Genomic DNA, 19021 nt, shown 5'->3' with positions numbered 1-19021 from the left:
ACATTTTCCCTCCCAAAATATACAGTGGTGATGACAAAAAGAAGACAGGGTTTGGGACAACTGGGTCTTGAAATGAATTTTGTAGGCATTCTCTCTCCTCATATTACACAAATTTGTGGTCACCTGAGTACTGTAAGTAAAATATGATAAAGGGATGATAAACTTTAATTACATTATCCCAACAATACAATGTTTAATTTGGTTGCCTGATAAGCTGTGAACATAAGAATGCATAATGTGATAAATGATTGGCGAGATAAAATGATTGGCACATCTGTAGGTGCAACCATAGATAATATGGTAGCTAAATAGTAGTACAGTAGTAGTAGCTTAATGGTGTCAATTTGCTATTGGGTTTTTTTTTTTTTATATTTTAACACATAAACTGTTATTCATGGTTTTTAAAACCAGGCCCCAGAGGAATAAAAAAATCCCAATTTGATGCTGTACAATTAATTTTCTAAGATACAAAATATTTCATGTGAATCAACAAATATTTTTCCCCTGGAGCCTAGTTTAAAGGTTAAATTAAAGATTAAATTTTTCTTTTTTGTCCCAGTTTCAAATATTTGAAATTGGAAATTTTGGTTGGGCCCCTGGGTGACCTGCGGTAGCCATAGTGTAGCACCAGTACTGACATATAACTGATACATTGTCATCGGCGGATTTAGATGGTGGAGGGAGGTTGCCAAAGCCAGTCCCCCTCCCCACCCTTTGGGAAAGTAAAAAAAAAATGAAAAAAAAAAAAAGAAAGAAAAAAGAATTTATTTTAGGTTATTCAGGCAAAACAAGAATTTTGCAGGGTGTTGTCTCGCGATTGGTCCCCTTTTGCTTCCCCCTTCCTTTCTGACATCTCTGGATCCACCCTTGATTGCGAGGGTTATATGAGGAGCAGATCCATCTGACTACAATTAAAACCTGACGCTGGCCGGGTTTGGGCCAGGGCCTGCAGCGCAAGAAAACATTTAACCACCAGGTGATGTTCAGGATAAAACTTTTTTAGTTTTTTGAGTTTTTTATTTGTACATAGCAAGGTGATTATGATGAATGTGAAAGATATGTTATGAGGAAGACAATTTGTCTTGTCTTATCACATGTTTGTCTTGTCTTTACTGGGGAATGAAATGTTTAGAAATAAGAAGATTGAATATTAGATATGCTGACACACTGATGGAGTATTAGCGTTTAAACACTGTAGTATCCATTTTTTTATGTAGTTTGTTTATCAGTACACTTGTGTTATCTTTCCAGGCCAAAGTCAGTGGAGGACTGGCATTCAACATTAACTATGTTTAATCTAGCAAAGTGAAGAGTATTGATAAACAGTGTGTTAGTATCTTGCAGTGTATCAGATACCAGCAGAAATGCTTGGCCAAATTTCCTTCAATTCAATATGAAATAGATAACATTCATAACCTTATACTTTCTTGTCAGCTATTGTTCTTTAATGACATACTGTACTGTGGAGCCGTGGTTTGGTGGTTGAGGTGCCGGCTTTTTAATATCAAGGTCCCAGGTTCAATCCTCCCCAAAAATCATGATTTTTCTCACAACTGAACTCACAGTGACTTATAAAAGTTGCCTATAGAATCTCAAAAATTCCAACCTGGGACCTCATCAAGTTGGTTGTAATTTGGAAAGCTGTAACCTGAAGCCTAATAAAGTTCACTATACTTTCAAAAGTCCCAAATAATCACCTTATTAATCTTATAAACAGTTCAAATTTTTAATTTATGTTTTATATCTATTTCAGTCCAGATTTTTTTTTGTCATTAAATGTTATAGATTGGTAATCTTATAAAATATACTGTATCCATCCAACTCTACTAAAATATACTGTGTTAACTATATAGTATTATTAAATGATGAGGTTAGATTCTATTCATAAATAATATTGATTTATAACAAATATAAAGAATTGTTGTAATATAGGTAATATTTATATAAATGAAAGTAGCTTTTTTTTTTTTAGTGTTAGAATTTTCAAGCTTTCATTTCATTTATTTAATATTCAACCACAGTTGGGTTTGAGGGGGGTGGGGGTGCGAAAAAGGAGAATTCGGAAATAAATCCTTATTCCAAAGAAAATTTAATAGTTATTTTAATAGTTTAACCCTCATAGTGGAACTAATTTGCTGCCTTGGTGGGAGGGCAGGGGAATAGGGTGCATGTCTGTAGTAATCATTAAAGTATTTCATACCTAAATGTTCTTAAATGCATGTATTTCTTGTACACTATAAAAGCCTTGATGAGCCTGATGATTTATGGCCTGTGTTGGCTCTACTCTTATCATTCATATACAGTAAATCACCATGTGTACATGTACAATGGTAATAAGACAAAGACACTGAAAGAGACAGAAGTAAGGAAGAAGTAATACTGTAAAATTTATTAACATTTAGTTGTCTTTAATAGTCAGTTGCGTTCACCGAGGACATTCATTAAAATTGAAGAAACTGAGATTAAAACCATGTTAAAACTAAGTGGGGAGAAAATAATTATACTGCAAGAGTGATTAATGACTGGAACAATATCTGATGAAGCTGTGGATTTGCAGACAATTAATCAATTTAAATCCAGACTGGAAAAACATCTAGGTAAAATCACCACCAGAAGTTTAGGCCCTATAAAAAATATTATTAGTTTATCACCCTATCTGGGCAGGAAAAGTGATGAGGGAGGGAGGCTTTTTTTTTTTTAATTTTTTATTTTGCTAAAGCCAAATATAACCCTTGGTTTGTTTGTTGGTGCATTGATATTCAAAGCAAAACATGATTTAGATAATGCAAACAATATCTACTAACTATTTAATAAAATAAATGAAAAAAATAAATAAATAAAATTTAAAAAAAAAATTTTTTTTTTTTGTTTTCAAAAAAAATTTTTTTCAAAAATTTTTTTTTTTCAGTACCATAAAAGGCATGCGCGCGAGGGTGATAAACTAATAATTTTTTTTATTGGGGCTTAATATTGTTTTAATATTTGCCTGTTTTCCACTAGGCAAATTTATTTGCACGAATCAAAAGAGTTTGGCCGCGCATTTTTTTACTTCGCAAATAGTAGATTTTTTTTTGCTGAAGCAAAATATTCTGATAGAAATGTGCATGCGCATGGACTGATACATCTCGATTGTATGAATAAATCCGCCTAGTGAAAAACAAGGGTTAAAAACAGACGGGTTTTAGCTTCAAGATCGTAGTAAATCAAAGTAGTAGATAAACATGAACACAATACAGTATTATAGCATGGTAAAAACAGACATAATGAGGATTGCAACTTGGCATTGTGTAAAATGTGCAGGTAGGCCTTCATCATAGAAAGTATCATCAATTAATCCTGTAATTTATTGTAATAATTTTCATATAAAGTTTCGAAGTCAAGTATGTTAAAATCATTAAAAAAAAATGGCAAACATTAAGGACAGAGATTTCTGAAATCTACAACATACTAACCTACATGCATGTTGTAAAAAAAATTTACTGTATTAAAGGCATATAAGAGCCTGCTGTAGAAGTCACAATGTAACATATCCTATTGTAGATCTAGATAAAAAAAAGCTCATTCAACATTGTCCACTCCACTTAAACAATGGTATAGTCCATTGTGGGTGGTTTTATCCGATGTACACTTCCTAGACCATGCAGTCTTCAAAATAAAAATTGTAACCTTTGGTAATCAACTACATTTTCCACATACATAGAAATTTTTGAAACTTTATTAAAAAAAACCTAAACCATAATTCACCACTATAGACACTTTTTGACAAAAATGAAAAATTACGACTTTGTCACCCAATGAAAAGGGTTCTAATATAGACAGGTCGTGTCTCATATTATTTGTTATATTTTTATTATTCATTATTTTCACTTGACTCACATAAATAATTTTGTTCGAAGAACATTTATATGCAGTTGTACTTCGAGCACTTCACTTGCAATTTGCAATTTCTAGTTTCTAAAAGTTTTAACCTTGCTTTGCTGTGTTAAGGGGACTGTACGCAACATACAAAAGACAATTTAAATTGACTTGTATTTTTAAATTTTTTTTAGCTCAGACGGTACATCTTTAAACCTAGACTGCACCCCTTTTTTAACCTTTTTCCCCCTAGTTTTTAAATATTCAAAAATCTGTATTTCATTAAACCGTTTCATGGTTTTTTAATCAAATACCATTTTTTGTCTTAGAAAAATCTGTTGTACAACATATTAACAATTTTTTTTTTACCCTCCTGAGCCTGGCTTTAAACTAAGTCTGGTTATTCGTTGAATTCGAGGGAACGTTATCCGCCATTTTTGCTCTGAAATGGACTACATTCTACAATTGGTTTTGATGTTGATCATATTATGTTGATGCACAGTAGCTAACAAGTTGATTGCCCTGTTTAAGTGCTGGCATCGATTTCGGAAATGTGAATTTGTTTATTTCCTGAATAAGGGTGTTAGCCATTAAACACAGTTCAACATGATTCAAAGTGCAGTCTGGGTGTCAGGAACAAAATTTTCGCGACAATTTTATAACTCATCATTACGACTCGCTTTAAAACTAGTTGCTCCGTTAAAATATGCTATTTTTTATTTTAAGTTACTGGCATGGTTCCTGTGGTATAAGCCTAGTCCCCCACCCCACTCCATCCTCCTTAAAAAAATGAACCTCTTTTCATTACACGTTGACTGCCAGACCTATTCTTCAAGGTGCCTTTTAAGGTTTACATGTACAAACATACTTTTTTGAAATTATTTCTAGTCATATATCATCAAAATTATGTGTCTAATAAATTGGCGGGAAAATATTAGGGGACGAGTAAACTCGTCGATGGCACAGTGATAGCACTTTTTATTGTCTATGCCAAGTGCGAGTTATCTCGTCCTCTTTTTGCATGGGTTGGTATACGTTCAAATGGTGCCCCCACTTGTGCCGCTCGAGTGTGCTATCGGCAACATAACACAACAAACATACATATGTCATTTGTATGTTATCGTCTAGGTGTATCTTCCTTTACCTAACAGCCGTTGAGTCTGGTTCTACAATTAATATAATGGAGAAGTTAGAATGAACTTTAGAATGTTACCGCGATTTTGACGAGTATACTCGTCTCCGGCGCCCTCAACGTGTTAAAAAGCAATTTTCACCACTGCAAGCCAATATTTGATTTTTTTTTTTTTAGTATTTGTAAAAGTTAGCTCCTCATTTAAGTTATACATGGCTTTTAGACGGGACTGCTTTTATACCTTGTTTAGCGGACCCGCCGCTCGCAAATAATGATGATTTTCAAATAAATACATAATTTTATTTTTGGCCAATTAGCGCACTTGCCCCAATGAAAATGTGGCTAACTCCCATCAGTAAAATTCCTCTATCGATCATTCATGGTTGGGGATACATGGTATGAATCATGTCTAGTGCTTCTTTTATTTGCTTTCAATGTGTCTACTTGGTAAAAGTGAGAAAATAGTAGCTGTTTCCTATCAACCATCTTGGATTTGCCCTCTCAGAGTAAAAAAAAAAATGCCCTTATTCTCCTGTTTTGAAAATATTGTGACGAGAAACTACTTTTTTTTTTTAACTTGTTGTTATTGAAGTAGGCATACTGATACAGTAATTAATTTTTTTTTAATTAAAAAAACATTAAAAAAAAATTTATTTTCAACCAGTTCAACTAAAGCGCTGCAACTCAACACATTTTCTACTTGAACTACAAATTTAAATTAAATATTAAAGAACATTCAAATATAAGCTTTTGATCAAAATATTTACCTGGTATAACTAATTTTCAGAAAAAGGGGCTATCTACAGAAAAAATATAAAATATACTTCAATAAATAATATTTATAAATAATAAATAAACGAAGGTACTATTGCCATTTGTTATCCTAAATTGCTTGCATAAATGATTTGTTTAAGTTAATAACTGAATTGTTATTCTGATAAAATTTTAATTAAAAAAGCTGGGTATCGTTTGACAGTTGTACGGTAGGTTATTGAATAACACTTTGCGCGGCAATTACTATTTTTAGTACTATGAACTAATGGTCTGAAAAAGGTGTTAAAACAGTCGATGAATATTATGGAACGGGCAGAAGTGTTTCAGAAGCAGTATTAGAAGTTTAGGATGTCTTTATTTCCTTATAAATCTACTGTAGAATATGTTGTCCATTGAAACTGTAATTGTGCCATAATTGAAGGGAAATTGTCCGTAAGTTGTTAATGTTGTAAAAGTCTGTAGCGTATTACTAAAGAGGGATGTCCAAATATGGTTTAACGTAGCATGTTACTAAATTTACCAAAACTTTTTGTTGAATCAAAATAAACAATTTGAATAAAACTTGGTTTTTAGGTAACAGTAATCCACTTGGAAAATTATGTGTGATAGAGGTAGATATCAGATATATTATGTTTTACTAGGAAAATTATTGAATTTGCTAGCAGAGATCTAAGGATAGGCGAACAGAAGAATGGTGTATATACAGTAGAACCCATGTCTTTGGACATCCATATTTAGGGAACACCCTATGAAGGGACACTTTTTTGCCATGAAGTGAGGGAAATGTATCTTTTTTAACACAACAGTATGGCCAACCCCATTCAGAGGAGACCCTGATAATTAAGGGGACAGTATTTTAGTCCTGAAGGTATCTCCTTAATAAATAGGGGTTCTGCTTTATTTAAATGTCTGTTAATGTTATTTGTGAGGAAATATATTCTTGTTATAATTAGCAGTTGAAAGTAAATTACTTGTATTTAAAATATACAAAGTCAATTCAATTTTGAGCATGTTATTTAGAATTCACTATTAGTCCCAGGTTTCTCTGCAGGGTTTTTTTCTCTACTGAACTCTGTGTTTTTTTCTCCACTGAATTGTTTCACAAATGCGGTAGACTGAATGGATGAAATTCAACCTATTAATATACTATGTAGGGGGAGTTTCTAATCATAACATTAAACAATAATGAAATTTGTTTATAAGATTAACAAATGTCAAAGAGGGATAATCATCTGTCATTTGTGATTGACAGCAGATAGAGATCAAAATCTCCCTACAGAAAAATAGCGAAAAGACTACATATCAACCCATTTATTTATTTATTTTATTTATATATTTAATTTCTTACAACAATCTTTAATGAGGGTGGTCCATACATCCGAACCTGATCATTAGGGACCCTCAATACATACAGTAAAACAGTGACAAAAGAGATTATGAAACAAATATACAAATTGATTGATTTTTTTTCCTTTTTACATTTTTTTAAAATAATATATCTTTATTTTATGTTATTGTACTGTATTCAGTTTTTTTTTTATTGTAAATTTTATTTTGTTCATTTATCATACTTTCTTTCAAATTGTTTGTTAACTTGTATTTAGTTAATTTTGTGTTTTTTTGTCAAAGGCCCTATTGACCCTTCATGGGTTATACTGTAAAAGTTTTATTCTCTTTAACTGTCTCTCCAATTTTTTTTATAATAATTATGGTTAAACAAATGAATTAAATGAAATAATATTATAGAACCTAGAATTTAATTTATGCTGTTATTTCATCTGATGTCAATGGTGATAATATTATTCTATTTTTCGTATTACCGTATTTATATGAATAAACGCCCGAGAGTGTTTTGAATAAGGGGTGGGGGAAGGAGGAGTTTATTCAAAGCAGGACATTTATTCAAATAATGTTATTTACTTTCATTATGTGTAGGCTCTTAGGGAATATGTTTTAGGTTTTTATTTGTAACGTTTAGATTTGAGGCTTATTTTTTTTGTTTGTTTTATGAAGTTTTATTTTTGTTCTTAACTATAACATAAACTAGAATTTACAGATTTGGTAATTTTATTTTAAATTAATTACTTAATTTTTTGAATACCCACTAGTGTGCCTTCTCAGATGTTGTTATTGATTTTTGTACATGTGACCTCTGAACCTGGGAGGTACTATAATTTATAGCCCCTCCACCTCCCTGACATGACCACCAAGCTTCTCATTCTTACCACTGTTTACCTATATGGTTTACCTATTGTCTGATTATTCTTGCATATTAATTAGCTTGCTGGGGTGTATCCGCCCAAGCTGGATTGTTTAATTTATACATAAGATAAGAGGTTGATATGCTTTTATCGCCAGTTTCACCTGAAGAATACTGTTTGCTTAAAGGTAGTGTCATACCAAGGAGTTATTCCATACCAAATAAAACTAGTCTGTAAGGTATTACTACTATTTTTAGTGTTAAATTGACTATAATTACTGTTGATTGGATTATTAATATCACTGAGTTTGACAAGAAAATTGCTGAAGAAAATTGCAGGTAAGAAAAGGTGGGCTGAGCCAAAAGCGTTAATATAATGTTATTCGCGGTGGCGCTTTATAGCGGTTGACACCATATTTTGATTTTTGTCTGTTTTCTTTTTGATGTTTTATTATTCTTGTTTATTTATAGTCTTGACCATTTTATCTTAATCCATCATAAATGCAGGTCTCCCCCCTCCCCCCCAATTAAAGACCACTTTTGGGACTGGGGTTTCCAATGTCTGTAGCAGCTTTGGTCGCTCATTAAAATAATAAAGATAAAAGAAATTTGGGACCACAGAATACTGTAGTGGTCTTTATTTGGTGGTGATCGTTAATTGGAGAAAGACCTGTAGGCCTATATCCATTTTGTGGTGTTGGTTGTCTTTTTAGTGCTATTTTGAGAATTAATTTTATTTTATCCAATCCAAAAGAATTGCGATTGCAATAAAAGGTCATGTACTGTATATGTATCATATAGGTCTGATTAACATCGGGAGGGCATTCCCCACCCCCTTCCCGTCATTCAACGCCACGACGAGTTTATTCGGACCAAAAAAATTAGTTTGCCTATCTAAATATTATCAAATTTGGATTGCTAACTAAATAGTTTATGTACGACAGTTTCAGTCACTCAGATGACAGTTTTTGTATTGTATGTTTTCATTCATTTCCGATTCTTTGAATGAGTCTTAAAAACTCCATAATACTAATAATTATATAATAATTAATGTTTATGTGTAATTTAAACCAAATTAAATTTATGCCTATTGGCAATAAAAACTGAAGTGCACAGAATGCATTTGCAGTACCATGTATAGTAGTGCACTAATTCACAATAAAAATAGATTCAATCTATAATTTTTAAACTGATAATTATTTTAACATGAAAATTAGTAATAGGCCCAGAAGGAGTTATGCCAATAATATACATTTTTGTACACATGACTGAATATGTTGCCCAAAAACAATAAAATTTTATAATCTAATTAATTTTTTTTTATACTTATTATTAGGTGTAGGCATAGAACCAACACCTGCTGAATTCGTTCATTCTTTGTTTCATATACTCCTTTTAATATGTAGGTCTCTGATTTTTGGTAACATTTTGATCAGTTCACACTTTTATGCCAAAGTTATTCACTCTTTAGTTGTTGTTTGATAATAAATTTAGTTGAATATGAAAATAGCTACAAAAACCAACCCGTTCAGAAAACGAAGTAATAGCTGTTAGCAGGCAGCGACTAATGTAATTTAATGCTAAGGTGCTGCAGTTCGGTACTGAACAGTAGTTTGTGTAAGCATTTGTAAGTTTCGTTTATACGCTCCCCTGTAGGCTTAGGTTATGTGTTACTTGTTAATTTACTTGATTGGTACTGTTAAGCTTGCAAACACAATGATAAGCACAGCTAGACGCGTAGTCATATGCTTTTAAATAGATGGTTATTAACAAGTGGACCTCAGACTGTGTTTTCAAATATTTAAAAGGAAGCTGTGTCATTCACTTTCTATCGCTTTTGTTGGGTCCGTGTAAGACGCTGAACCCACAGCCTCACTGCTGTTTTTGTTCTTGTTACCAGAACTTTAAAAGCGTCCAGCGTTGCCAGTTTTGAACGGAAGTGCAGGAAATTTTGTACACATAAACTAGATGTGGTTTCCAACAAATGTTCATCGCCCTTTTTTTAAGTTGGACTTGGACCCCAGGGTTAGCCCTACACCTACAAAACAAAACAGGGGTTTCAGCAAGGACGGTACATTACTGCCATTACCACTAATAGGGCATGTGATGTAATGATGGCGCGTCGGTTAAGGATGTGTTGTAAAAGAACTTAAGGTTGTGAGTTTGAATCGCGTTTTGGTATTCAATTTTTTTTTCAAATTTAAAAAAAAAATTTTTTCAATTTTAAGATATTTTAATTTTAAACAAATGAACATTCTAAATAATTTTTTTTTTGTGAACAAATAAACATCCTAATTATTAAAAAATTTTATCTTATTACAGTAGCCCTTACCCCTATCATAATTGGACACTTTTTCATTTACGAGACAAGCAAAAGTATATTAACACTATAGCCAACCCCTATTAAGGAGACACTTTTTTTTGTCTCGAAGTTGTCCCCAAAATTAGGAGTTCTACTGTATTCTAAATTTTTTTTGGGGAGGGGTACATTAGCCTACTTGAAGTAACTCAGTGATACTGGAGCTAGAGAGGGAGCCAAAAACCCCCACTTATAAACTCTGACTTTGAATTTGGATAACCGTTTTAATTGATAATTAAACAGGTAACTTGACATACTGTATTCTGTAGAAATTTGAAACAAAATATGAGTTCAGTGACTATACCAGAGAGAGCGGCTTAGCACAGTCAGCTAATCTTGTGGTATCAAGTTACAATAGCGCACCGTCTTTCGGATGAGACGTTTAAACTGTTGGTCCTGTGTGCATTTATGGCCCATGTGCACGTTAAAGAATGCAGTACACTCTTCGGAAAAGAGTAGGGGATTGTCTCCCGGTGTACTGTCCAATCACCACCAGAAGGACCCCACTGGAAATAAGTCTTCTTCTAGACTTTCGTGGGCTATCCTTGGTGTTTACACCGAATGAATCCAATCCAATCCAACTTACTGTAGGTACAGACTACAGTATACCATATACCATACAGTACTGTAATTCAATAGATATAAACATGAAAGTATAATAAGCCTGCCTTTGGTAATTCCTTACTTTATATCTGATTTCACATACCAGTTTTTCCCCAGGGCTAAATCACAGGGTGTGATTCAAATTAATAGCTTTGTTAACTTTTCCAAATACTATTTTTTTTTTTTTTTTTTTTTTTTTAGTTAGATAGTCTGTTTTATTGTCGTCTTTTTTTTTTTTTAGTTAGATAGTCCATTTTATTGTCGTCCTTATTTTCAGTAAAAAAAAAAAATTAGGATTTAATTTTGCATAGCGTTTTAAATCTACCTTTATTTAGATTGGGTATCCCAATAAAATTTGAAAATTAAGAGTTAAAATTCCCCAGATACCATAATCCTATCCCCAAAATTTTACACATTTTCATGTTTAGTGGTTGTGGGCTGTTTAGACAATAGTACCGTACCCCAATTTCTGTGAAATCTCCGCCACTGTGTCGTGAACAATAAATAAACTGAATTTAAAATAGCGTTATGTTGCTCATAAAAATATACAATTCACTTTATTATTAGGCAGGAAATTGCCCCTTGATCATACGTTATGAAGTGTTTCCTACTGTACATAATAAAAAAAAATCTAAATCGCTCATCCAAGAACGCAAACCATAAATTTAGCTGGAGTTATAATACAGTATCTACCAGATATGTATTTTATTATATTATTACGCTACAATACTAAATATTACCCAGATATTAAATTAAAACAAATGTTAAGAATTAAGATGAAATTACTCTCCTACCCAAGCAGTTGAATCTTTGGAGTTACAGTATGTAAACTTTTGGTTAAAAATGTATAACTACTGTCAGTCTTGCTAACAAAAAACACACACACAAAACAATTAAAACTCCCTAATATGAATATATTTAAGTTATTTTTTAACATACAACTGAAAAACGAGAATAAATTTTTCCTGTCAATTAAAGCCATGCTAGATTGATATGTACGGTATATGGACTGATTTTTCGGAGGCACAAAAAGCAAATTTGACAACACATTTTTAGCAGTTAATGAGACACAGATTTTGGAATTTAAAAACTGGAGAAAAAAAGGGCATAACCACCCTTTTTCTCCCGGTTTTTTAATATTAAATAATCTGTACCTCATTAACAGCTCCTGAGTTTTTTTATGAAATGTGTTTTTTGATCAGTTGAACAACATATTAAGATTTTTTTTCTCCGGAGCCTGGTTTTAACAGACAGTTAAATTACTCCTTTCCTGTATTTAAGGATTTTTTTTTTGTAGTAAAATGGCCTTAAATCAGCAAAAACAGTTTTTAAAAATTATTATTTATTTCTGGTTGGAAGTTGATAACTCTTGATAGTTACATTGAAATTTTTAGATATTTTTTTCTGATATTTTGATAATAGATTTGTTTATTAATTAAATACAGATTGATAAAGGTAAATTAATATATTATTCCAATGTCATAAATTATCTGAACTTGCTATTACTTTACACTATTTTATTTTTCATTACAGATTACTCTTAAATTAGTACTTGATTGTTAACTGACATCATTATATATTATAAATCTAAAATACAGTCTTAACATCATTATTATAATTATAAATATTATTGTGAAATTGATTTATTATAGGTCTGCTATTGTTTATTTCTTTTAATATTTATGAATGCCTACTGTACAGTACATACAAACATGCTATAAAAAATCACCCTCAAACATATTATACGAGTAATTCATATCAAATTGTGGTTATCAATATTAATATTTCTACTTGTGTTTGTACATTTTTTAAATTGAAAATTAATTGTGCTATAGTTCAGAATTATTGTTGATTGGAATTCCATTGAGGTAAGTGAGACTGGTGCTAGTGTTGCCGTGCAGATATGGGTACTTTCTGGCGATAGCGTGTGCTGTATGTGTGTTTGTCCGCGTAGAGGATGGGTGTAGCCTATATGTCTGTGCAGGGGAAGAACATCAGACGTACGATAAAAAAAATACGCAGACTTAAATCTGTGTTGATTGTTGACCTTTCATAAGCACACTTTTATGATTAAATTTATAAGTAGCGGTTTGGCAGGCAAAACTTAGCGTACAGCTTGCTATTTTTATTACATTATCCTCTTCTATCTCCTTGTTAATTATTTTTTAAAAGCTACGCGTTTTAATTCCGATTAAGATGAGTAGGTCGGTCGAATTATAAAGAGATTTTTTTTTCTCCATTTCTTTGTATAATATTATTGAAATAAGTATTTTCTACTTACTGTAGGTTGACTAATTTATTTGTTCAGTAAGGGCCATTATTTTCAGCACTTTAAAAAGAGTACAAAACATACAGGGGGTTGAAGGTGTAGGCCCAGGTATTCAACCTTTTTAAGCTGGTGGCTAGTTCCAATCTGTTGAGACCAGCTGTGGGCCGACAAAATTGTGTACTTTCAATTCTTTTTTTAAACGCAAGCCCCAAATAAATAGGCCTATTGTTTGCCTTAGATTTTCAGCATCAACTCTGATAGGCCAGTTTTTTAACAGAATTACATGCCTCCAAATCTGCTCCCCGGATCTACCGCTGGCTCCGCCAATGGTCATCATATCAGCATCCCCCTTCACTACTTAATTCTTTATCCCATCAGTCTCCCTGTCAACACTACGTCACACATACTGTACAGTGAGCTAAAGTCAGAAAAAACCAGACTCGTGTTAACAGTGCCAACTTAGGTGGTTGTGTTTCTATTAACAGAAAAACCTTTTTCAGTAAGTACTTAAAATCGGTCGGAAAATGATTTCTTTTGAGTAAAATCTTTGGCCCGTGCGGCCGGGGTCTAAATCCTGCAAACTTGATATCTCAATTAAAAATTAAATAAGTTTATGTTCATAACAACCTTTGGTTAGTGTTTTTGAAAGTTTACTGTAGCTATTTTAAAAATAAAAAAATGGCCTGTACACCCCAAAAATATGTTATAAAAATATTTATATATTTTTTTCATTGCGGTACCAAGTGAGTACAATCATAATCAAGAGGTTTTGATTGGGATTGTGGTGTGTCTTTGGAGGTTTTCAGTGAATTTCCAGGTATTTTTCACAGAAAAATTAATGTTTTACCCCAAAAATAGGTAGTTAAGAAAATTAAACTTAATATTTCATTGAGATAACAAGTAAGTCTTTAACTACATGATGCAATCATAATCAAGAGGTTTTGATGGTGTTTGCGGTGTGTTTTGGAGGTTTTCCTGGGTTTGTGGGGTGTAGCAATACCCTCTTGATGCGCTTGCTTAAGAGCTGATGAATATATGGCAAAAATGGTGTCTAATTGTAAGAGTAATTTATAAGTGAAATTGATAAGCTTTTAGTCTAGATTTCAATTGACTGATGGATGAAGTATGACATAATGGTCAGTTGTTCCAAAGTACTGGTGCGGCAATAGAGAATGCTCTATCACCTACTGTATAGGCATGATGATTTCATATTTCAATGCAGGGGAAAAATTGTTGGCAAGGCATAGAAAATGGATGTGCGAGGGGATGAGAAACTAGTAGTTTTTTTCAATTGGCCTTAGTGGTCTTTCAGTCCCACTACCTTGGCATTGTTTCAGGTAGAACGCATGAGTGCATTGTGCTATCGTCATATCTAAATTGATGTTTTGATTTAAGTTAAGTTAATTCTGAGGTGTGCACACAAACTGTTTATGGTGAAAATTCATATTCATTCATAATTCACTTTTATTGCAGTTAGGTAACAGATTGGATAATACAAAATAGAAATGGAATAAAAAAAAACACAAAATACCAACAAGCAAAGCTAAATTCAAAAAGTGGAAAAATTGGGAAAAACGGCAAATTTAATTATTTAATTACAAAAATTTACCAAAAGAAAAAAATTAAATATAAAAAATCTAAGTCACAAAATAAATCGGTTATTTTTAAAATTTACAACATTTACAATTATTATTTACAAAAAATATAATTTGGTATCAATTAATATATTATTTACAATAAATATTTAAAAATCCTTATCACAAATAGTTGTAATTTAAAGTTTGACAATGAAACTCTTTAAATTATCTATTAATTAGGGCACTGACAATCAAGCTTGTTCTCTTTAAATTAAAAAAAAAATGTTGATTTTATAGTCTTTTAACAAATTTATTAGGTACAATAGTGTATCTTTAAAATACAGGTGTACAGCATTCTTAACAGTAAATAAAATGTAAAATAACAAGTACAGTACTGTATTACATAAATCTATTGTGTATATATCCTAATAGTTTGTACATTTTATATACATTTTTAAAAGAATAAATATACCTCCCCATCCCTTAGCCAAAAAAAAAAATACAAAAATTTAAACAAAACCAAACATAATCCTGCCTTATTAATAATATCATACATTTTCTGAATTTTTTTTTTTTAAACATTTTAACAATTTATATTAGAGTAAAACTGCACTGCGGTGAAGCTATTCTTTCACTGCCTAGTGTAAAAGGAGTTGCAGTATTATAGTATCAGTTCACGAATCATGGTTCTAAAATATGTACACAGTAGTTTTATATCTAATTGATTTAATATGGCAGATTTTAATTTTTGAGAGGTGAAATAACTATACCTTGTCTTATAAGTCTGACTGTATACCTGTCATAATATATTATCATTTGATAAAATTGATTTAACCAAAGAAGTTCTGGATGAATTAATTTAGGGCAGGTTGTTATCGTGGAGATCTATCGCATCCTGTATATCCCTTGACCTATCAAATAAACATCCTTCAATTCCACCAAACTCTTATCAGCTAAAAACCCATCTGCCACAGCCATAGACTTGATGTCTTGTTTGTCAGACAGATTTGATTGGGATCAAATGAAACTGTTTATCTCTGAAAACCATAATCAAAAGAAGCCAAATTATCTTGTCTTTGTTTATAGCATCTTGAGTTTTCATGGTCTTATGACCGATGGGGATGGTATGACCAGACTTAAAAAGATTTTGTTAAGAAGAATTGACTTGTGAATTACCGAAATAGGTGTTGAAGGTACAGTAAATAAACAGTTCAGTAAAGTTATTACTATCTAAATAAGATATTTAGTGATAAATAATGTAATGGTTAAACTCATGTATTTATCATGTATTTAGTTTTTGAAAGCATAATGATCTGATTTTGTTTCTCCTTTGCTTGCTGATAAAAGAAACTTACTTTTAATGCATTGAAAGAAACCATGCAAAAGTTTTTTGAATACTGTACATATTTTGTAATTCCGTTATCATTGCTTTTTGTGTTTTGGATGAATCCCTATACTTTCTTTTGTTCTTTTATACAAAAACCATGCGTACAATACAGTTAGCAGCTTTGTTGAGGCTAGATAGAGGGATATGTCTTGGGATCGGACTAACAGTAGTGTCTTGTATTTTGTATTTCAACCATAATGACGGGGATGGGGTGGGTGTTCGATTCCCACTCTGGCCACATGCTTGAATCCGTGGGCATGGTACTTTGTCCCAGTATGCTGATTACTAGCGTCAATGGAATACTGTACTCTCTTCCCAAGTACAGGGAGTGTCATTCCATAGGCATTTGTTCTACTATACGGAAGTAAAGAGTTGATACTGTTGTATCATATTGTATTGTAAACATACAGTGGTCCAAGACAAGAGGCAATAGGAATGTGTTATATGATTTAATTTTAGCTTTCTTTATTTAGTCAATACTTTCCAAGGAAGTCCTGTTAATTATTTAGGTAAACGATAATAAATACATATATTTCACAATTATTTATATTATGGTAGTAAGGTATATGTAACGGTAACAAAATTTATGATAATGACAACATGATTAAAGTTAAGCTGTAGAACAGTTTTAATCGTTAATAAACCAAACACAATCATTGTTACTTACTGTCTCTTTGATAACATCAATGAAAGCTCACAGTACGTAACATACTGTGTTTGGTTTATTACCGATTAACACGCCATAAGCAACCAGATGAAACTCTCTGTATATTTACAATAATGGTAAAGCTTACCGTACTACTGTACTGTGCCTGTATGTACAGTGTTAAAAGTTAAAAATGGGTGTCAAAATAGCCTAGGCTGTCATTAAAGAAATAGGTCACCTTTACAAATTGAAATGTGAGGACATTCTCTCAAGACATACAATATTGATATTGTTATTAAATATAGACAAAGTAATAAGTAGAAGCAATAAAGGATGTTTCAAATACACAGTATATTTTTTTAATCAGTTCTGATCAAATATCAAATTATGAGGACCGCTTTGCAAATATATTCTGACAGCAACAGGAAACAGTTGTTGATGGGGGGTTATTAATTGTCACCATAACCTCATTATTACCCAGAACAAAGTTCAAAATGGTGGGAGTTATAATTGACCGTCTTGCAAATGTTTTATCCTACATCCTACAAGTTTACATGTGATAGTTTAAAATTCCAAATTAATGCCTTCACGCTCTCTGCTCTTGTGTTTTAGCGCAGCATACTTTATGGCAGTCTGATTGCCATCATATAGGCATTTAGGATACTGTAACGCTTGCGAACGTTACGGTAGGTGTCTGAAAATTGTGTTAATAAAATGTTGCAGAAACGTTGCAATATAATGATAATAAAAATGAAAATACCGCATGCTCTATCCCGAGGGAAGACACGTGTAAAAATTAGATTAATCCGTTGGGGGGGTAGCTTTATACCCGAAGTGGGCTTATACACGAGAAACTACGATATATAAAAAGTAGTGGAAGAATACAGTAATAGAGAGCAAATCGAACAATTGATGTCATCACACTTAGTCCAAGAATGTGGCTTTACTGCAGTCGTCTGTACGTTAACTTCTTCCTGCCTATTAACAGAGCTCAGATATTCTGATTTCTGTCAAACTTGCTGACAAGCATACAAGATCGGGCGGAGATCAAACTGTAGTAGAGGGGAAGTAATAAACTAGAGGGGAAGGCTACTGTTTAATTGGGGCGCTATATCTCTCAGCAAGTGAAGTTAGCTATAGTATTGTGACGAAACATGTATAAAAAAATAGTTAATTAGGTCATGTAAAATAAAAAAATTGGTTTGCATCCTTATGTTATCAATTTTCATGGTCGGGACAGAAAAAAGTAGAAGTAGAGCATACAGTAGAACTGCAAGTGGTCTGGCTAGCGTGTGGACGGGTGGTACAGTAAACAAACCTATATTAAATGGAGTGTTTTGTAAAAAAAAAAATAAATCGGTGGCCTCTCTGATGATAGGGAGGGGATGCTAACCAATTATTTTATTTTACATGGCCTTATTTCTAAATTTTTAAAGACGGTGCAATCACATCCTCCCTCCCCCTAAATTGTATTAAAAAAAGTAATTGTTTGTATTGTACTGTTGATATATTATATTTATGTTTATTATTAAAAATATAGTACTGGTAATATTTTAAAAGTACTGTAGGAGAGTGCAATTTCCGGGCATGTTGAGATCCATATTCTTCTTTTTCTCACGCACCACCTACCACCAAATCCTGCATCCACCCCAGCGGCCTATGTGATCTGCTAAATGGATTTCTTGTGGAATGTCATTCAAACTTAATGAGCAATCCGAACAAGGAAGGGATCACATGCTTCTCCCATAATAACATGTGTCATCCCCATGTATTATCTCTATGTCATTATTATAATTAGTATGTTTTTATGTACTGTATTTCCTGTAATACAATAATTGATTATTTTCAGAAAAATTTCAAATCAGATGAAGAATCGTATTCATTAGAAATACTTTTTTTTTTTTCCTAGGTACTTTGGAATGGAAAATCCCAGACTGACTGCATCAGGCTTCATTACACAAGGAACCAAATTTGGACCATTCCACGGAATTATAAAGAAAACGACAGAGGAAGATTCTCAGGTACGAAGTATGCCGTAAATAAATCTACTCTTTTTTAATGTATGTAGACATTTATAATATCAATACAGTAGAACCTCGTTTTTACGTACCCCAGTTATACGAACCCTCTGTTTTACGTACGCCTCGTATGGACGATGACGTCATCAAAAACCCCGAAAATATTCAAAACAAACGGCAATTTTGAGAGCAACCATAAGT

General features: G+C 32.3%; 1 protein-coding gene across 13 annotated transcripts in view; it reads left to right on the top strand.

Moving 5' to 3' along the window:
• The window catches only part of LOC117113864 (zinc finger protein ZFPM2-like), a 69117-nt gene that overhangs the window by 29148 nt on the left and 20948 nt on the right, over positions 1 to 19021 (top strand). For 10 of the 13 annotated variants that reach the window (XM_033257322.1, XM_033257319.1, XM_033257325.1 and 7 more), the window contains one exon: positions 18712 to 18823. In XM_033257322.1, coding sequence (XP_033113213.1) covers positions 18722 to 18823 — 102 coding nt within the window. In that variant the 5' untranslated portion in view covers positions 18712 to 18721. Of the gene's footprint in view, positions 1 to 8111; positions 8301 to 15787; positions 15963 to 18711; positions 18863 to 19021 lie in introns of those variants that run through there. The other 3 variants (XM_033257328.1, XM_033257329.1, XM_033257330.1) reach the window with 3 other exon arrangements.

Source organism: Anneissia japonica, unplaced genomic scaffold (assembly GCF_011630105.1).
Source record: "Anneissia japonica isolate Jap-2015-1 unplaced genomic scaffold, ASM1163010v1 scaffold694_len1028156_cov167, whole genome shotgun sequence".
Taxonomy (NCBI): domain Eukaryota; kingdom Metazoa; phylum Echinodermata; class Crinoidea; order Comatulida; family Comatulidae; genus Anneissia; species Anneissia japonica.
The sequence above is the reverse complement of the archived record's forward strand: the minus strand, read 5'-3'. Positions and strand labels throughout refer to the sequence as shown.